At 49.9% G+C, this 16,300-nt stretch overlaps 4 protein-coding genes and 1 long non-coding RNA gene across 12 annotated transcripts; 3 read left to right on the top strand and 2 right to left on the bottom strand.

The window, feature by feature from the left end:
• The first annotated feature begins 443 nt into the window (after nucleotides 1–443).
• baalcb (BAALC binder of MAP3K1 and KLF4 b) lies at nucleotides 444–1,818 on the top strand. The gene is made up of 3 exons (XM_061269610.1): nucleotides 444–785; nucleotides 949–1,133; nucleotides 1,205–1,818. Exons 1-3 carry the CDS (start codon nucleotides 605–607, stop codon nucleotides 1,394–1,396), a joined length of 558 nt encoding a protein of 185 aa, XP_061125594.1. The 5' UTR covers nucleotides 444–604; the 3' UTR covers nucleotides 1,397–1,818.
• A 15-nt stretch (nucleotides 1,819–1,833) lies between these two features.
• On the bottom strand, nucleotides 1,834–3,553 carry nme6 (NME/NM23 nucleoside diphosphate kinase 6). Its single transcript, XM_061269609.1, is given in 7 exon segments — nucleotides 1,834–2,109; nucleotides 2,506–2,666; nucleotides 2,788–2,827; nucleotides 2,906–3,008; nucleotides 3,098–3,195; nucleotides 3,317–3,328; nucleotides 3,331–3,553. Coding segments are annotated over 7 exon segments (603 nt in total). The 5' UTR covers nucleotides 3,368–3,553; the 3' UTR covers nucleotides 1,834–1,957.
• A 2,220-nt stretch (nucleotides 3,554–5,773) lies between these two features.
• On the top strand, nucleotides 5,774–7,013 carry LOC133146199 (uncharacterized). The gene is made up of 2 exons (XR_009711335.1): nucleotides 5,774–6,037; nucleotides 6,765–7,013. It is a non-coding gene; the product is annotated as an uncharacterized LOC133146199 (long non-coding RNA).
• Nucleotides 7,014–7,652: 639 nt separating this feature from the next.
• Nucleotides 7,653–16,237, bottom strand: si:dkey-71h2.2 (low density lipoprotein receptor adapter protein 1-B). Of its 8 annotated transcripts, none has more exons than XM_061269599.1 (10): nucleotides 15,261–16,237; nucleotides 13,208–13,350; nucleotides 12,811–12,923; nucleotides 11,851–11,965; nucleotides 11,618–11,690; nucleotides 11,444–11,539; nucleotides 11,270–11,400; nucleotides 11,132–11,166; nucleotides 11,005–11,033; nucleotides 10,359–10,869 (listed from the first exon to the last, which is right to left on the bottom strand). In XM_061269599.1, exons 1-10 carry the CDS (start codon nucleotides 15,343–15,345, stop codon nucleotides 10,850–10,852), a joined length of 840 nt encoding a protein of 279 aa, XP_061125583.1. In that variant the 5' UTR covers nucleotides 15,346–16,237; the 3' UTR covers nucleotides 10,359–10,849. The 8 variants fall into 8 exon arrangements, with proteins under 8 accessions (XP_061125585.1, XP_061125584.1, XP_061125583.1 ...); XM_061269597.1 differs by having other exon boundaries at nucleotides 10,359–10,805; XM_061269598.1 differs by having other exon boundaries at nucleotides 10,359–10,805; nucleotides 11,005–11,030.
• On the top strand, nucleotides 7,729–10,313 carry fndc4a (fibronectin type III domain containing 4a). The gene is made up of 6 exons (XM_061269608.1): nucleotides 7,729–7,804; nucleotides 8,618–8,733; nucleotides 8,795–9,002; nucleotides 9,387–9,476; nucleotides 9,563–9,681; nucleotides 9,996–10,313. The coding sequence occupies exons 1-6, from the start codon at nucleotides 7,729–7,731 to the stop codon at nucleotides 10,035–10,037; spliced, it is 651 nt and encodes a 216-aa protein (XP_061125592.1). The 3' UTR covers nucleotides 10,038–10,313.
• Nucleotides 16,238–16,300: the final 63 nt, after the last annotated feature.

The following is a 16,300-nucleotide window of genomic DNA, read 5'->3' as shown; positions in this document are numbered from 1 at the left end:
TCCAACTAATTTTAAGCAAATTCTTGACCAAAACGAACTAAAGCTAAAGCAGACAATTTAGCATTAAAGTCAACACATTAGCATGAAGGTCACGCCATTTAGCAAGCAAAGGCCTTACTTACCGCCGGAGCTCAACATGATGCTTCTTCGATCCTTTCGTCGAACATACGTGGTCCTAACAAGCAAGCGACTCATTATATATATTGATATGAGTGAGTTAATAATTGTTTGATATGATTTGGACAGGAAATTGATTGCTCACCAGGTGCGTCACCTCGACCGTGTGGTATGAGCTACATATGTGCTGCCTTGTGGCCGATTGAGGTATTACCTCAACCGCTTTGGTGGGTTACAAATCGATTCCTGGTTCGGCTTGTGAAAGGAAAATCGATTCTAATGGATGATTCGATGTGTTCCTGTTTCAACAAGTGGCCCTACTTGGAAATAATTGGAGGTCCGAATTGGCCTCCAAGACTGAAAGCCCACAGTGTGTTTATTTCACTTTCCACTTTTGGAGGAGTGAACATTCGTCGCCCGCCACAGACGCAGCTCATCAGCATGTCCGCCAGACCGGAGTGATGGGAGGCCGGCTCGCGTGAACGCCATGGGCTGCGGCGGGAGCAGGACGGACGCGCTGGAGCCTCGCTACCTGGAGAGCTGGACCAAAGAGACCGAGTCCACGTGGCTGACCGCCACGGACACCGACATCCCGCTCTCGTCCATCCACAGCATCCCGTCCGACGGCTCCGAGGCCTGCTTGGCTTCGGAGAAAAACGCCAGTCCTGGTAAGGGGACAAAAGAAAGCAAAAGGGCTTTTCTGCTGTGCTTTGAGGCCTGCAGGAGATGAATGGACACTCAAGGACCACATGAAAAGACCGCACTCGGCTCTCATCTCAACACGCGTGCAGCTCACGTCTTTGTTCCATGTGTGTCACGATTGTATTTCAGTTCCCGATATCTTTGAGGAGGACGGCCTCCCGCCTCCCGCTCAAGCCTACCTCAAAGTGCGCTCGACGGCGTCCGAAGCCAGCCTCAGCGACGTCCAGCCGAGCGGCAGCGGCACGCAGGAGGGAGCCCCCGTTTCCTCGGCCACCACGGTGCAGCGCACCAGCGTCCTGCATACCGAGGAGATTGTGAGTCACCCCGACACCAAATGGATGATTCCCATTTCAAGCGCAGTGAGACTCCCATTTGTCCACAACAGACAAAGTGGCAGGGCAACCGCATGTCCACCAAGCAGGTGACCATCACGGTGACGCAGAGCATCCATCAGGTGGACAAGAACGGCAAGGTGAAGAAGTCGCTGACCACCTACGAGGTGCTGACGCCCGCCGGCGGCGCCGCTGCCAACGGCGCGCAAGGCGACACCATTCCATCGCATCTTTTTTCACAGTAGCTAAAGCATTCTTCGGCAGTTACATCGACATTTCTGGAAAAGGATTTGACAAGTCACTTTTCTCACATTTGAGCTTTCTCTACCGCTTTGCAGGGAGAAAAGGGCCGAAGCATTGCGGATGTATTTTTGGGGTCACTGCGAAGGTCATGTTCAGTGTTGCGCTCGTGGAAGGGCTTGAATAACGTGGCACAATCAAGTAGTTTACTTTTTAGGGAGCGAGGGTCTCGAGTTAACCCTCAAGGACGAGAGCTGAGCACGCCTGAGCTAAACTCACAAGTGATTTCGAATGAGGGAAATTTCTACTTTTGCTCCGGAAGCTGACATTGACGGTTGCACTTTTAGACGGGGGTGAATCTTTTTTCTAGGTGTTATTTGTACTACTGTCTTGATTGGTGTTTTATAAAAAAAACAATAAAACATGCTCTCAGTGACACCAATACAATACAATTCATCTTTATTTCTACAGCACTTTACAGAGCATAATATTAAATAACAACAGAGCACATCACAATAATACAATCACAAGGGGAAAGTCATTTTGCCCAACATCAGATTTCACCTTTAACGCTGAGCCGAGAGTGTGTGGACGTGTTGCCGAGGATCGTAGGCGATCCGTCCCGACCGGAAAGATGGCTCCTCCCTCTCCATCCACTCGTCGGGCCGGAAGTCCGGGAAGAAGAAAGTTATTTCTCTGCGGGCTGACTCGGCGGAATCTGGAGGAAAGGAGAGCGGGATTTGAATCTTTTTGTGAATCAACAATGTGAAGAAAATACATACACAGGGGAAAGTTAGGAAATGGATGTCAATATCAATCTTGTGCAATACAAATATTAACAAAATACAAAAATAACCTTTGTCATCAATATTAACAGTCGTTAACAAAAACAACATTTTAGCTCAAGCTAAGGTTAGCTACCAGCACGAGTTGCAACTGGCTAGCTCCAATACACCAATCTAGTTTTTGCCCATATGCCTGCAATGAAATCTCGAGTAAGCGCGTACGATTGATGTAATAGCTTGATATTTGCCAGCAACTTATTTCAACACAAGACAACAAGATGGCCATGCGCATTGAAGAATCGCTTTGCAAAAGTGAAGGCAGAGCTCACCTGAGCCGTGAGTGGTGTTGCGCGTGTCCGTGAGGCCAAACTGAGCTCGCAGGGAGGTCGGAGAGGTGTAGCGGGCTCGGAACACTTTGGTGGGACCCATCAGTTGCCTCCAGTGGCAGACGGCGTCCTCTCGGGCTAAAATGTACGCCCGCATCGGGCCGCTGCGGCGGCGGAGCAAACAAGCATGACCCTGACTACTCTCCAGGTCACGCTCCAAATTTGTTGTTCCATCTCATATGATTGATACAATATGTTTTCAAGGCCTGACAGGATCTTGCTTACCTTGACGTGAACTCAACAAGCCTTTGGTAGAAGAATCTCCCTGAAGATCAATCAAGATTACAGTCAGAGTTAATACAAGGCTCGGTGGCGTGCTGGCAGCTTGACTCCCGCACCGCACCTGAATGCTCCGAATAAAAGCGCTCAGAGTCTTGTCGTTTCCACAGCAGGTCTTTACATCGAACGATGACAAAGTGGTTATCCAGGATACTTTGGTGAAGCGCCTGCAAGACAGGATTTGTAGGTTTTCATGGAAAGAAGGGCTATTTGGAATTGTGTTATTCTTGAATGAAGGAAGGAAGCTCCTACATACGTCCAGCATGAGAGGATGAGCCACTGCATCTGGTTTGATGACCGCCAGGGTGAGCTGCAGCGCTTTGGACAAGCGACAAGCCGTCACCAACATTGGCTCTATTTTTTGAAAAAAAAAACGGCAACATATGGATTGCGAATCCAGTCCACTTTTAAATGACTTTTTTAAGTGCGGGCATGTCGAGCGAAATCAATCGTTTTCGGCTCGAGCGCAGCTTACCGGAAGTCTTATTTGAGGGCTCCAAAATGCTCGTAAACTTTCATAAAACATCGAAAAGTGCCGCCGCCGTCATGTTGCGATTATTAAATGTTTTTTTTTCTTTTCTCTTGTTGTGTCATTTATAACTGTCGTAGAAAAATAATAGGGTATAGATGGATACGCGTAGGGACCGATCACTCGGTCCGTCAGTCAAATACGCTACCGGAAATGGTCCATTTCTTCTTCTTCTTCTTCTTCGTCGTCGTCGGTCCGTCAGTCAAATATGCCACCGGAAATGGTCCATTTCTTCTTCGTCGTCGTCGTCGTCTTCTTCTACGTCTTCTTCTTCAGTTTTTTTTAAATTGAATGGAATATTAAAAACATTAAAAGCACTAGACTCACTCAATATACAATAATGAATTTGGCAGCAACATGTACATATCTCTCTTTCGCTTTATTTAATATTGCAAGAAGCAAAAACTTAAAGACATAAAGAAGGAAAGTTATTCAACTTTAAAGTCTTGTGCAGTCCAGGATCCTTCTTGGCAAAAACAAAGCCTGCCGCAAGTGATGCATAAGACACTTTGCCTTCTAGTTGATAGGTTGAATGTTCCCTGCAACCAGTGCAGCGTGTAGCCCTCCTCAGGCCCCAAAGTCAGCTGGAAGAAACTTCAGCTCCCTCACAGTCCTAATGAGGTCATATAGTGCAGAAAAGACATCTGTGGTATGTGGCACAGGTGACAAGTGAAGTATGTCAAGCGTATGGCAACTGTGCCTGCCAAAAGGGCCACACCCCGCATGAGGCGGGATGCCAGAGAACAAGATGGAGGAACGGGAGTGGGTGAAAGTACCATCAAGACTCTTCCACCTGTCCTGGTCATGTGATCCAGCAGTGCCACAGCTCCGAGTGCCGGGCTGAGCTTAGCTTACTTTTAGATTTAGGCTTTGGGAAAAAAGGAAGAAAAAAAAGCATTTCATTGTAACGTGGAGCGCACGTCCCCCATTCACTTCCCCATTACAAGGAGGACGTGACAATTCCGTTAATGCCCTCAATTCTTGTAAGAGCGAATGAAGTCATGTGAGTCTTTCGTGCGACACGTCGCCACCTCACGAGGACACCGCACTAAAGACGGTAGGTAGGGTGAAGACGAGGAACAAACACATTCGGGGTTCCAAATCTCATGACGTCGGAGGAGCCGCACCAAATCCTCACCTGTTCTCTCTTTGGGCCTAAATGCCGGCGACCTTTGAACTTTCTCCCCGCGACAGCTGCGTCAACCTCGGTGCAACTGACGTGCCCGGGAAGGACAGAGAGTGCCATTCAGCCCGTATGTATCAGCAGCGAAGGAGTCTGCAACATGATCCAAATGGACTGGACACGTCCGTAGGATCCCCATACTGCCTTTTTGGCCCATTATTGACATCTGAAGTGAAATTGCGCGTCGAGCCCCTCGCCAAGTGGCGGCGATCAGAGATTCCGACTTGCGCCTGCTGGGCCATTGTGTCTGATTGAAGCGGCCACGCATTCCGCCAATGACAAAAGTCCCACAGCAGCTGACACGAGTGGAAATGTTGCATTTGAGGTCAGCGGCCCGCAACCTTGGCCGACGGCCACGGGAAATATCCAACCGCTGTCCAATTTGGATGACTTCCTGACAGAGACCTCCCCAAAAATTGAAAATAAACGGGACTATTTCTGGAGGGCGAGCGCCTCGGAAATAGCGAGCGCGTCGGGTTTCAATGTAAGCCCGCAGCCGGAGCTCTCTGTGAACGAGGGCCCCGGGTTCCGATCGCGCCCCGACCCCGGATGCTGATTTTAGAACGCAGGTGTTGACCTTGGCGGGATGGCTCGTGCTTGCGGCAGGGGAAAATGAACCAGAGGCCCGCCGGCGGCCATATGTTCCCCCCGGATTCCTTGGAGCGCTGGCCATAATGACGGAGGACGTATCGACGGCGAGCCTGAAGAAGGAAAGACGTCAATTTCGAACAAGCCTTCCTTTTTCTGTCTGTGACATGCAAGCACAAAAAAAAAACAGATGACAATTCGCCACTCGAAGCGAAGCAATGTTGATTTCAAAAGTGACATTGGACCTGATGTAAGAATTTGGAGAATCATTTTGCTCACTCAGTGTCAACTTTGAACGTCCTTGGCCGAGGGAACGTTCCAGTCCCAGAAACGCAAGCGTCAGCTGTGACCGCTACCACACATGTCTAACACACATGGCATTGTTCCGCCGGTTCTGCAAAAGAGAAGCCTTTGACATTTGGTGTAAAATGGAGGCAGGGTGGGCTGTTTGGGGGTGGGGGGTGGCATAGCCATGGAGGTGTAGGGTGTCTGGAGGCCAGTGTGAACAGCTGAGAGGTGTGATTTCACAGGCGGGCTCCCCAGATTGGGCCGGACAGCAGGCGCAAAGGAGAGGCCCCCGCCGGCGCTAAAGGACACCAACAGGTGGGAGGGAGGCCGCTTCAGAGTTGGGGTGGGGGTCGAGAGCTGGGATAGAAAAGGCCGAGCGGCCAGGCCGCGGCGGCGTGCTTGGACGGATGGGAGCGCGGACGGACGGACGGACGGACGGTCTTGCTTGTCAGGAACTCCTTGGCCAGAGATTGAACGTCAGCAGACTGAAAGTGAGACTTTTTTTTTTTGTCTTTGGTTCTTTGTTTTTGTTCTTCTCCTTGAGTGGGAAGGTGGCCGGCCGGAGGAGAAAGGGCAGCTACTGGTCTCTCGGCTTCATTCATCCAAAGGTCAGTCTTTTTAGTTTGATGCCAATGTTGCTAAAGTTGCTTCCTTACTCTCTAAAATGGACGCCGCTGATTTCTGTCTGGGCCCTGAAAGACACTTTGAGTGTCACCCAATGTTTTTTTTTCCCCCTGTTTGTGACACTCTCTTTGACTTTTGGAAAGTTGTTATTGAGCGCTGAAAGGCGGGATTGTGTTTCCACGCAGGATCCAGTTGTCGTTGCCCCTTGGGAGGACATGCTTCCTTATATCCTCATATTCATACAACCACTTATGGAATGTAAGGAAGTGTGTGGTGCCAAGGGGACTCCATCTCCCTCCGGACAAGGGGGCGCTTTTCACCCAGTCGAATAAAAAATGCTTGCTTGTGTTACGCCTTTGTCTCCATGGGACAGTTGGGGGGGGGGGGGGGGGGCAGAGCGTGTCAGGACAACAGGTGAAAGAAGGAAGGCCGCCAATTTTAGCTTGCCTCAACGCTCAGAGGATTGACAGGGTACAGCTGTCGCCCCCTTTATAGCCACTACGGGGGGGGGGGGGGGGGGGGGTCAAAGGGGGGGTTCAGGGATGCGGTGCTGTCAATGACGGCTGCATTTGGACAAGGAGACCTAAAAACTGTAATTTGATGAGTAATATTGTTTCTGTGTGTGTGTGTTTGTTTAGGTAAGAGTGAAGAGGACGCACGGACCTTCTCTGAATCTTTTTCTTCATCTTCTACTTGTCTCTCTTTGCTCAGCTGAAGCAACACCTTGCTGTGGCTGGTCAAACGGAACCAAGTCAGGTGTTTCTGTGAGGTTTGGTCCCCTTCAACCAGCTACTGCGTCGTGCATTCAGTCAGCGGACGGACGCCCGGCCGGCCGGCCGGCCACGTGCATGGTTGTCATAGTAACGTTGAGAGATGGATCGTTGATGTGCAGCAGCGTCGCGTTAGTCAGCACGTGCGCATGTGCATGCCAAAAGTCAATAAATCAATAAAGTAATCAAAGGACTGGTTTGTTGATTGCACAATATACAAGAGGTGCACTTGAGGTCGCAGTGGTACGACGAAAGGTGATTCTTCTTATCATTACGAATCCTATTTTATAATCCTACAAGTACAAAGACAACAATCAAGCGTTAAATGATCCTAAAATAAACACCGTGTGTTTGTAATCAAGTTCTTCTCAACATATATCCAAATTGTATTTTTATCAATTTTTGTCTTTTTTTAATAAAAAGAAAAGCCTTACATGATCTTTTTTTTACCCCCCCCCCCCCAAAAAAAGCCTTACTATACATGGTCTTTTTTTTTTTTATAACCAAAAAAAGGCCTTACTATACATGGTCATTAAAAAAAGTCTGATCTAGGCGTAGCCGTGAATGTTCTCTTGTTAGAACTTGCTCACCTGTCAATCAAAGCTTTCAATGGTCTCCACGCGACTGCATTGAAAGCCAAGCCGCTCGCTCGCTCGCTCGCTCGCTCACTCTCTCACTTGTGGAATGAGAGCCCGCGTCGCTGACTCACATGTTCTGCAACGGTGGCGTCATTTTTTGATCCCGTAACGTCGCGCGCCGAGCCCGGTTGAGCAGCCGCTGCCGCTGCACCTGCAGCCGCATCCTCTGTTGCATCCTCCAGTCCGAGCATGGCAGCTTGAGAAGGTCTTGTCTTTTTTTTTTTTTTTCTCTCGGTTTTGCTTCCTTCGCCTGGCTGCCTGGCTGCCATGAGCCGCCCGCTGGTTGTGATCCACTCGGCGGTCCTGTTGCTCTTCGGAAGCGACGTGTTCCTGGTGGGGGCAAGTAAGTGAGTCCACATTCGCTCAATCCTAAAAATAACAGCGAGGTCTCTTTTGGACATTTCATGAGGTAGGTCAGTCTATCTATCATGTCAAGAAATGGACAGTTAGTCACAAATGCATGGGTCATCAATATTTCCATTTCACAATATCTGCCTAAGTAGCTCTGATTTTTGTCTTCTATTGATATTTCTTTCATGGAGCCATAAATAAGAGAATTCCAAAGCCTAAATTCATCTTTGAGGGTTAAAACCAAAACCAAAATGAAATTATACACATGTTGAAATTGCAAAACATGTGACTGAGGTGACTTTTTGAAACGGAATTCAGATTTGAAGAAAACGAGTCTCGCTCGCCTCAGACTTCCCCGACTTGAGTTCCCTCCCACGAGGCAAAAAGGCTCGGAGGAGGAGGATTCACGGAACGCATCTCCACAGAGCAACTTTGTCAAAGAATCATCTCCGCGCAGCTGTCTCAAAGTGAATGGAAAGGAAACCCATTTAGAACTTGCATCGATGCAAATGTGCCATTCTAGACGGATGCTCACCCGCTGACACAGTAAGGGAACATCCACAGAGGCGGATTTGAAAAGAAGCCGATAAAAAAACAAAACAAACGATGTTACGGGGTGCCTTCAAATAGCCCCATTTGTCAAGCGACAGCAGGGAACAAAAGACGAGCTGCATTGTAGCCAAAGCAGTTTGTCTTCCTTGAATGAAAGGAGGGAGGGAGGGAGGGAGGGAGGGAGGGAGGGAGGGAGGGTTGGTCCCTCGCCCAAATTGAGATCCACGGATCCGTTTCCGTCCTCCTCGGTCAGATCGGCCGCCGGCTCCCATCAACGTGTCCGTCATCCACCTGGGCTCCGACTCGGCCACCGTCTCCTGGGAGGTCCCCGAGGGGGACGTCATCATCGGCTTTTCGGTCTCGCAGCAGGTAAGTGTGCAAATGTGAAGAAATATACTTGAACGTGGAGGTCTTCACGCTTCTCCTTCAGAGGCAGGACCGGCACACGCAGCGCTTCATCCGGGAAGTCAACACCAGCAGCCGAGCTTGCGTCCTGTGGGACCTGCAGGAGGACACGGACTACGTGATCCAGGTGCAGTCCATCGGCCTCTACGGCGAAAGCCAAGCCAGCGAGAAGGTCCACTTCCGCACGCTCAAGAAGAGCGAGGAGCGCTTTCCCTCCAACAGTTCCAACCGAGGTGGGTTGCTTGGCCAAAGAGCGCACAAGCACAAACACAAAGCAAAGGGGCAACCTGAAGCGGTGACCTTGTCCACGGGTGCAAGTTCTCAAGTCCTGCCGGAAAGTCAAAAGCTCCGCCAGCGTCACTCTTTGTTCCTTTGGCGTTAATCAGGCGCAACTTATTAGCACTGAAGTTAAAAGGGCGTCGCCGATGAAAGCTAACCAAGTGCAAAGTGCTGAGTGGGCAAAAGATACTCGCATGGCCGCCGACGGCTAACTGCGCCATTTATCACCATCGGGCTTGTGCCTGCTTGCGCCGCTCTCTCTCTCTCTCTTAGTAAAAAGGTCAACTTGGTGTGCGACCCCTTGCCCCACCCCTTCCCTGCCTCCCTCCCTCCTCTAGATGAGCCAACAGTGCAGGGCCTGGAGAGGTCACGACATCTGCAGACAGGAGAGCTCATCATCATCGTGGTGGTTTTGCTCATGTGGGCAGGTAGGTTTGCTCAACTGGACTTTCATTTGGAGAAGAACTCCCCTCGCTGGCTCGCCTCCCTCCATCCCTCCCTCCTTTGCGCGCAGCCGTCATCGCCCTGTTCTGCCGCCAGTATGACATCATCAAGGACAACGACTCCAGCAACAACAAGGAGAAGGTCAAGGCCACGTCGGAGAGGAGCACGCCGGAGCACCGCCTCGGCAAGGCAAGGCTTCGGTGCCGAGCGGCCCATCCCGGCCGGCTCAGACTTTGTCACTTTTCTATTGAGACGACAAGTTCAATAGCAAGGACAAAGTGAGAATGAAGGTCTTCATTTGGACCTCCGCAAAGGATTCCAAGAAGTGACTTGTATCCAAATTGCCATCCAGGCTTTTCGACTTGACACGCTGCGAGCTTTTCGAGGACTCTGAAAGCGCCTGATGGAAAAGTCAAAAGTCGATGGCGGCAGAGCGAGCCGGCCAGCCGCTTCACATTTTTCAAGGCCGTTTTTGAATTCACGTTTTTTTTCTTGTGTTGCAGTTTCACCCATCCGTGCCGTCCATCAACATCATCCAGGTGTGACGCCGCCGACGGAAAGAGAACACAAATGCAACACACAACGGCTACGCAATAATCAATATAGTCGAGGTTTGAGCATTTGACTTTTTGGCATGAGTGAACTTTATCATACGACAACATCGTAGAAAACACGTTCCGTTGCAATAGCAAAATCATATTTCATGTTCCACATACCGTGCTGGATGGACTCTGCTGACCTGCATGCAAGCCATCTGCCGGTAGAGATGCGTCTTGCTAAATTGAACACCAGATCCCAAAAAAAAAAAAAAAAAAGACAAATGTGTCAGAGTTCATATGTGTCCATTTCTCATTTGTGCCAAATAAAACCTTTCCATCTGAAATTCTCCTCACTTACTCAGATGTCAAATTCAATTCCACACAATACGTGGAGATACTGCAAGATACGTGCTGCTTGGATACAAAAGGGAAGTTTGGTGAGGTGCCTCAACAAATTGGTTTGAAAAGCACAAAGAAAAGAAAGGAGGAAACATGGAGACGTGGCTGCCGCCGTCCATCGTCCAAGGTTCTTGTACCAGCTGTGCGCTTGTGAGGGACACCGAGTGCGCGTGTCTCAAGAATGACAGTGGCTTTATTGTCAAGTTGTCCGCATTGTGGCAAGAGGAGGATCACGGTGGTGGTGGTGGTGGTGCTTTTGATGGTTGTCCTCATTGAGGCAACATTGTGGCTCCACACTGATCCCACTCATCTCGATCGACTTCAAGATTCAAAGCTGCATGGGCAAAGATGGGTCAGGAGCCGGGCTTGACCATTCTGATGGAAAGACAGGGGGACGGACACTTTTGGTTTGAATCCATTCAAAGAAGATGTCGAAGATCTGGGAGGATGACGAGGAGGAGGATGAAGATCAAGCAAATAAAAAGGAGAAATGGAGAGGATTGGAAAGGGGGGGCCTGCTACACAACATTGTGGAGCGTCCACTGGAATCCAAACATCCATCAAGGAGACTTACCACTGCCTGTGTCCTCTACGTCCATGCTGCTGCACGTCACGTAAACAAGACAAAAGCACCACGTCTAACCATTTTTCTTTTGACCTCAACTCATTTCAATTCCCAATAAAAGACGGCGGAAGGTCACCTTGCCAAAAGGTCATCCAGTCCGTCGTCCACGTCCTGCGCAGATTGAAAACAAAAATCAATCCACGCAAGCATAACTAATTAGCACACACACACACACACACACAGGTAGACCATCCAAACATTTTGGCCAACCTACCCAGGAGTCGTGTTTGACGGGTCGCCTCCGAGCGGGGTTGCTGCGAGGCGACGGCGAGCTGATGGAGGTGGACAGGAACGGTCGACGCGGCATCTTGTCGGCGCTGCCAGACGTGTCTGAAGAGAACGCCGCTAGCTTGACTTACCGGGAATTGAGTTCTTTGGATCTTCTTACCTGCGGGAAGGCAGCCAGCGTCTGTCGTCGCCGCCCCGTGACCGTTGGTGGCGGCTGCGCAGGAGCAACATGCGCTTCTCGCCTTCCTGCTTTTATCTGCAAAGACGAGAGCAAACATACGGGGATGATTTTGAGGGAGGGAGGGAGGGCCGGCCAGCCGGCCGTTCAAATGACCTTGTTGAGCAAGCTCCCAAAGATCCAGGGCCACTTTGAAGGCCTGTGCCACAGTCAGCGTCACGGCCTGAGCCTGTGGCAAGAAAACAAAATATTTCATCATGTGCAGGGGTCACTAAATTTGGGGCTGTGTAGTGTAAAATGGAGGCTACCACAAGATGGCGCCAAACTGCCGCAAGTGTGAATGTTTCAAAAGCTTTTTGTTTTGTCAACGTCGGGCAGAAAAAACCTACAATCTTCTTCTTCTGGCAGAGGAAGGCGTGACACTCCAGCGTCTCGTTGAAAGCGCTCTGAGACACGTAGGCAAACACCTTGTCCTGGCTTTTGTCTGCTGTGCAGTACGAGATTCTGCAAGTGGAAAAAAAAAATGGCACTTCATATCTGAATCAGTATTCACTACTAAATACAAATACATTTTTCCATTTCTTATTCCGATTTTAGATTTGACTCCGTTGTAGTGTATGAACTGATACGTCACAAGCGTGATCGGTGTCTTGTATTTGAAATTTTTTGGGGGTTTGTATGAATCTATCATTCTTTGCTGGGAAGGCAAGGCTGCCTTTGGATTCAGCACCACACGGCATTTTGTGGAGGCAAAAGGAATCATGATTGACAGCATGCTTGAGAAGGTTGTGTGCACACACACACACACACACACACACACACACACAAATGCCAAACGTTTGATCCCCCCCCCCCCCCCCTCGACCGTGATGAGCGAGGTAGAGGAATATCAATTTCATAGCACCGCTCTTGATAGCTGCACCTGCAAACGCTCACAAGATGAAAATGCACTTCCAGTACTTGACAAAAGCAAGAGTGAAAAGCCCTTGAAGCCTTTCCATGGAAATATTTCAAACAATTTCAGGGCTCATTCGGGAAATCCACCTCGCTTGTGACAATATGTCAGCGATGGCTGACAGCGCGGCTTTGAACGTGGCCAATTAGCCCATTGGGGGACGGCGCCAGATCAAACGACGACGCCACTCCCCAGCCCGGAGGTTTCTTGTGGCAGATAAGGTGGATCACACGTATTGCCTCGTTACTTCCACTACGGAATTATTTAGAATAAGATTTAGCCTTAAAAAAAGGGAGGGGGGGGGGGGGGGGGGGGGGGGTCGGCTCGGTCCCGCTTTCAATCATTTTGTTATTTGGAGCAGTCGAGGGTTGGTTCCTTTCCAAACACGAGTCACCTGTAGATGGAGACGTTTTCGACCAGGTCCGCCGTGTCCGTGTCGGTAATGACGATGCCTTTCGGGGAGACGGTCAGCGTGACTTTGCGGAACTTCTTAGCGCCGGCTCTGGCCTGAGGAGTTGGAAAACAAATCAATTCCAAATTGCCGTGTGTGAAAAGTGCAAAGGCGTCACTTCAATAAGCACAATCGTGCATGCTATCGGCGGCAGGAAAAAAAGACACACAATAAAATGGTCTTATCGCATCAGAAAGAAAATCAAATCAGCCGTCGACTCGCTGGGTTTCCAAGGGAACGGACGGAGACAAGCGGCTAGAAATCAATTCCGAACGAATACGAAGGTTGGCTTGACGTGGACAAAGGGGAAACATCCAGCAGTGAGGATTTCGTCACTCACCGTGGTGACGATCCTGCGGATGGCGGCGGCGGCCATGTCCTCCCCTTTGGGCTGGCCCACTAATGTCATTCCCAGGTACTTGAGGTTGAACGCCATGCCCTCCAACAGAGTCTCTTTGGTGTCGGTCCAGTTCTCGGGAAGCTCTGCATTGGGGACAACGCCGCGCAGGGAGAATCGATTAGCAAACAAAATGGGCAGCAGAGACTTTTTTTTTTTCCTTAACTTTGTGCTGGAGAGCCAAGCAAAATCACCTCCAGATGTAAGGCAGCAAACAAATGATTCGAAGCAATTGATCCCACATATTATGGCTCCAATCTGGACATTCAAAGTGATCCATCCAGCCAGGCTGAGCCATCTGCCAGCAGCACACCCGTAGCCTCCCTGCTAGCTGGCGCTAGCGCCTTCCAATAACTCTGAATTATTAAACCGTCTTCAATCGCGCTTGGCTCGCCGCTTGGGTGAGTTTGATGTTAGCCCGTGCGAGCGAGTCCCGCTCAACTGAAAAATGGAAATTGTCCAACTTGTTTTTCAGGCCCAGCCTGCATCCGCACCCCCCTCCATCTGATCATATGCATTCTCTTTGCATTGACAGTTTTATTCTTCATCAAAGGCTATTTTGAATCTGGGACACCACCTTGACGGGGGGGGGGGGAAATAGGCCGCACGTTTGGGGAGGAGGACGGCGGCGGCGGCGGCGGTTCGCTCGCTCGCGCATTTGTGCCTTATGTTGCAAAAGCAAGAAAAAGCAAATCCCCCGACCCCCCCCATTAAAAAGCCATTAGGGTATTAAATGGAGCCCCTGAGAGGTAACCTAGCAGCTGCTCCTCAAATATTGACAACAATAACAAGGAGGGGGAGCAAAGGGCTGCCGTTGCTAGGCAACCGCATCCCCAACAACCCCGGAGGAAGGCAGCGCTTACAAACCACATCGCTAAACGCTTGGCAGAGCATCACACCGGCCACTTGAATGTGTTCGTTTCAGCCCCCCAAATACTTTTAGGAATACTTTTATTACAGCAGCATATGAATCATTTCAAGTGTGGCTCTACTGCACTTCTTCAGCTAGCATTTGCATCATTCATAACAAGGTCAAGCCATTAAAAAGGATCAAATTTGCTTTGAGTTTGTATGCAGCACAAGCTCATCATTATTCATTCCAAAGTTATTTTTAGGCACGGCGGCAACGTTTACTTCCACGCTTTCACTTGGAGGACCGCTGACACACACACACTCTCACGGTGGTCTGTCAATGTGTGTGTAGGCGCCTTAGCACTTAAGCAAGCCTCCAAAGATAGCTTCTCACCATTTCCCGCCGTTGCATAATTCACTCACTTCACCTCAACCGGGCCTCGGGGGACTTAACAATGTGAAAAGGCAACTCTCCCCATCTGTTGAGGAGAGCTGCTTTCGATCCAACTCTAAATTTGTCCCGATTCAACTTCTAAGCGACATGGCCGGCCGACTTAGACGAGCTTCCTCCCAGATGGTCGACGACAACAAGCGTTGCCCTTGATACTTTGGGATGCGAGTCTTTGGGACAGCTTGCACCGGAAGCCACACGCCGGGCATCCCGTAAAATGTCACCTTGTTGGTGAGCAGCCGCAAAGATGAAGAGAGCCTCGAGGTCGTGGACGCTGAACTTGGGAAGAAAGAAGGAAAGTAGCGGTGTGCAATCCAAAGCGGGTCACAAGGTGAGGCGGATGGGGAAAACGAGCCTCACGCAAGACGTTTGGAAGGCAAACCGCTTTGGAAGTTGTGTGTGGACACAAATTTGACTCAACAAAAAACAAACAAACGGCATAGGCCACACACAAGCAGATGGTCGCAGCAGCTCGGACTCATTTCAAGTTCACACACAGAGGACAAAAGTGAAGGCAACAAAAGCCACCCAGAAAAAGCAGCAATTGAAGGAGGTTGTACCTTTGGGGATGAAAACCTGAAATTCATTTCTCATCAGGCAACAAAAGGCACAAGCAACAGAATAATGATCTTTTTCAAATGCATTCTTGAGTTGGCAGCTGTTGGTGCAAGCAAGGCAGCCGCTTTGACTTACTTTCGTGCTTGGAAGTTCCCCACGTGTGCCGCGGGACGCCAGGGCTCTTGATGATGGCTCTCCCGGCGTTTTTCAGCGCGTCCATGGCCGCCGGTGCAACTGGACGTCGGTCCTCTCCTCTTCGCTCGGCAGGCAGGCAGGCGTCCGGTCGCTGTCGGTGTCCCGCTCGCTCCCTCCCTGCTGGTGCCCACCGGTGGTGAGCAACTAACGCCGAGCAGAGCTACGCCCTGCCAGCGGCCGGCGTGTCTCCGGTGCTGATCGAGGGAGGGCGTGTCCCTCCTTTCCTCCCTCCTTTCCTCCCTCCAGGGACTCACCCAAACTTACCCCCATTTCCATTTTTCCATTTCTTTTCTTTTTTGACAGGGAATGTTATCTGAAATGACGTGTATGTTAGGTATAATAGCATGGCAAGTGTTCCATGTTTTATCGTGATAAATGTTTCAACGTTTATTTCAATTGACTTATCGTACGGCAGGAAAAAAAAAACCGTTTTGTTTGCCCACTGTAACGACTTATTAAAAAAAAATCAAATGAAAAAAATAGAACTGTAAACAATGACACCTTTTAACGTAATATGAAGCATCGTCTGCAAGTTGGCGCTCTCTAGCGTTTATATCGCGTCATTGCACTTTTCCTGAATCCAACAGATGCGCTGTCATATCGTCTGTCATAGTGTGATATTTATTAACCCATCATCATTTTTGAACACCCACGAAGCAAATAAGTGTGTGAATAGTCACCTTAAGCATTATTCTGCTCTTTATTATAGTGGAGGGTCGGCCAAGGTGGCGGCATCGACATCATGCTGCTGCTGCTGCTGCTGCTGCTGGTTCTGCTGCTACAATGGTGGTGGTGGTGTCTTGTGTTCATTTCAGCGGATCTCAATCGTGCCCGTCTGTCACATATACGCAAACTCTACACACACTCTGATAGTGCGCGTGTGTCGAGGTGGAAGATACTTGCCATCCGTCCCAATACCTTTGCCGCAAGTCACCTTGGCCTGCAGTTTCCCGCTTGAGCGGCCTCCCCGTGCCGACTCA

Source organism: Syngnathus typhle, linkage group LG22 (assembly GCF_033458585.1).
Source record: "Syngnathus typhle isolate RoL2023-S1 ecotype Sweden linkage group LG22, RoL_Styp_1.0, whole genome shotgun sequence".
Lineage (NCBI taxonomy): Eukaryota > Metazoa > Chordata > Actinopteri > Syngnathiformes > Syngnathidae > Syngnathus > Syngnathus typhle.
This window is presented reverse-complemented; position numbering and strand designations above follow the sequence as displayed.

Coding starts and splice junctions, on each gene's coding strand:
- fndc4a (XM_061269608.1), top strand. CDS start 7,729: ATGAGCCGCCCGCTGGTTGTGATCCACTCGGCGGTCCTGTTGCTCTTC. Junction 8,734..8,794: donor GCTTTTCGGTCTCGCAGCAG/GTAAGTGTGCAA, acceptor CTTCTCCTTCAG/AGGCAGGACCGGCACACGCA. Junction 9,477..9,562: donor GGTTTTGCTCATGTGGGCAG/GTAGGTTTGCTC, acceptor CTTTGCGCGCAG/CCGTCATCGCCCTGTTCTGC.
- si:dkey-71h2.2 (XM_061269597.1), bottom strand. CDS start 15,345: ATGGACGCGCTGAAAAACGCCGGGAGAGCCATCATCAAGAGCCCTGGC. Junction 11,966..12,810: donor GAAAACGTCTCCATCTACAG/GTGACTCGTGTT, acceptor TTCCACTTGCAG/AATCTCGTACTGCACAGCAG. Junction 11,167..11,269: donor CCGTCAAACACGACTCCTGG/GTAGGTTGGCCA, acceptor CAATCTGCGCAG/GACGTGGACGACGGACTGGA.
- baalcb (XM_061269610.1), top strand. CDS start 605: ATGGGCTGCGGCGGGAGCAGGACGGACGCGCTGGAGCCTCGCTACCTG. Junction 786..948: donor GGAGAAAAACGCCAGTCCTG/GTAAGGGGACAA, acceptor ATTGTATTTCAG/TTCCCGATATCTTTGAGGAG. Junction 1,134..1,204: donor TCCTGCATACCGAGGAGATT/GTGAGTCACCCC, acceptor TGTCCACAACAG/ACAAAGTGGCAGGGCAACCG.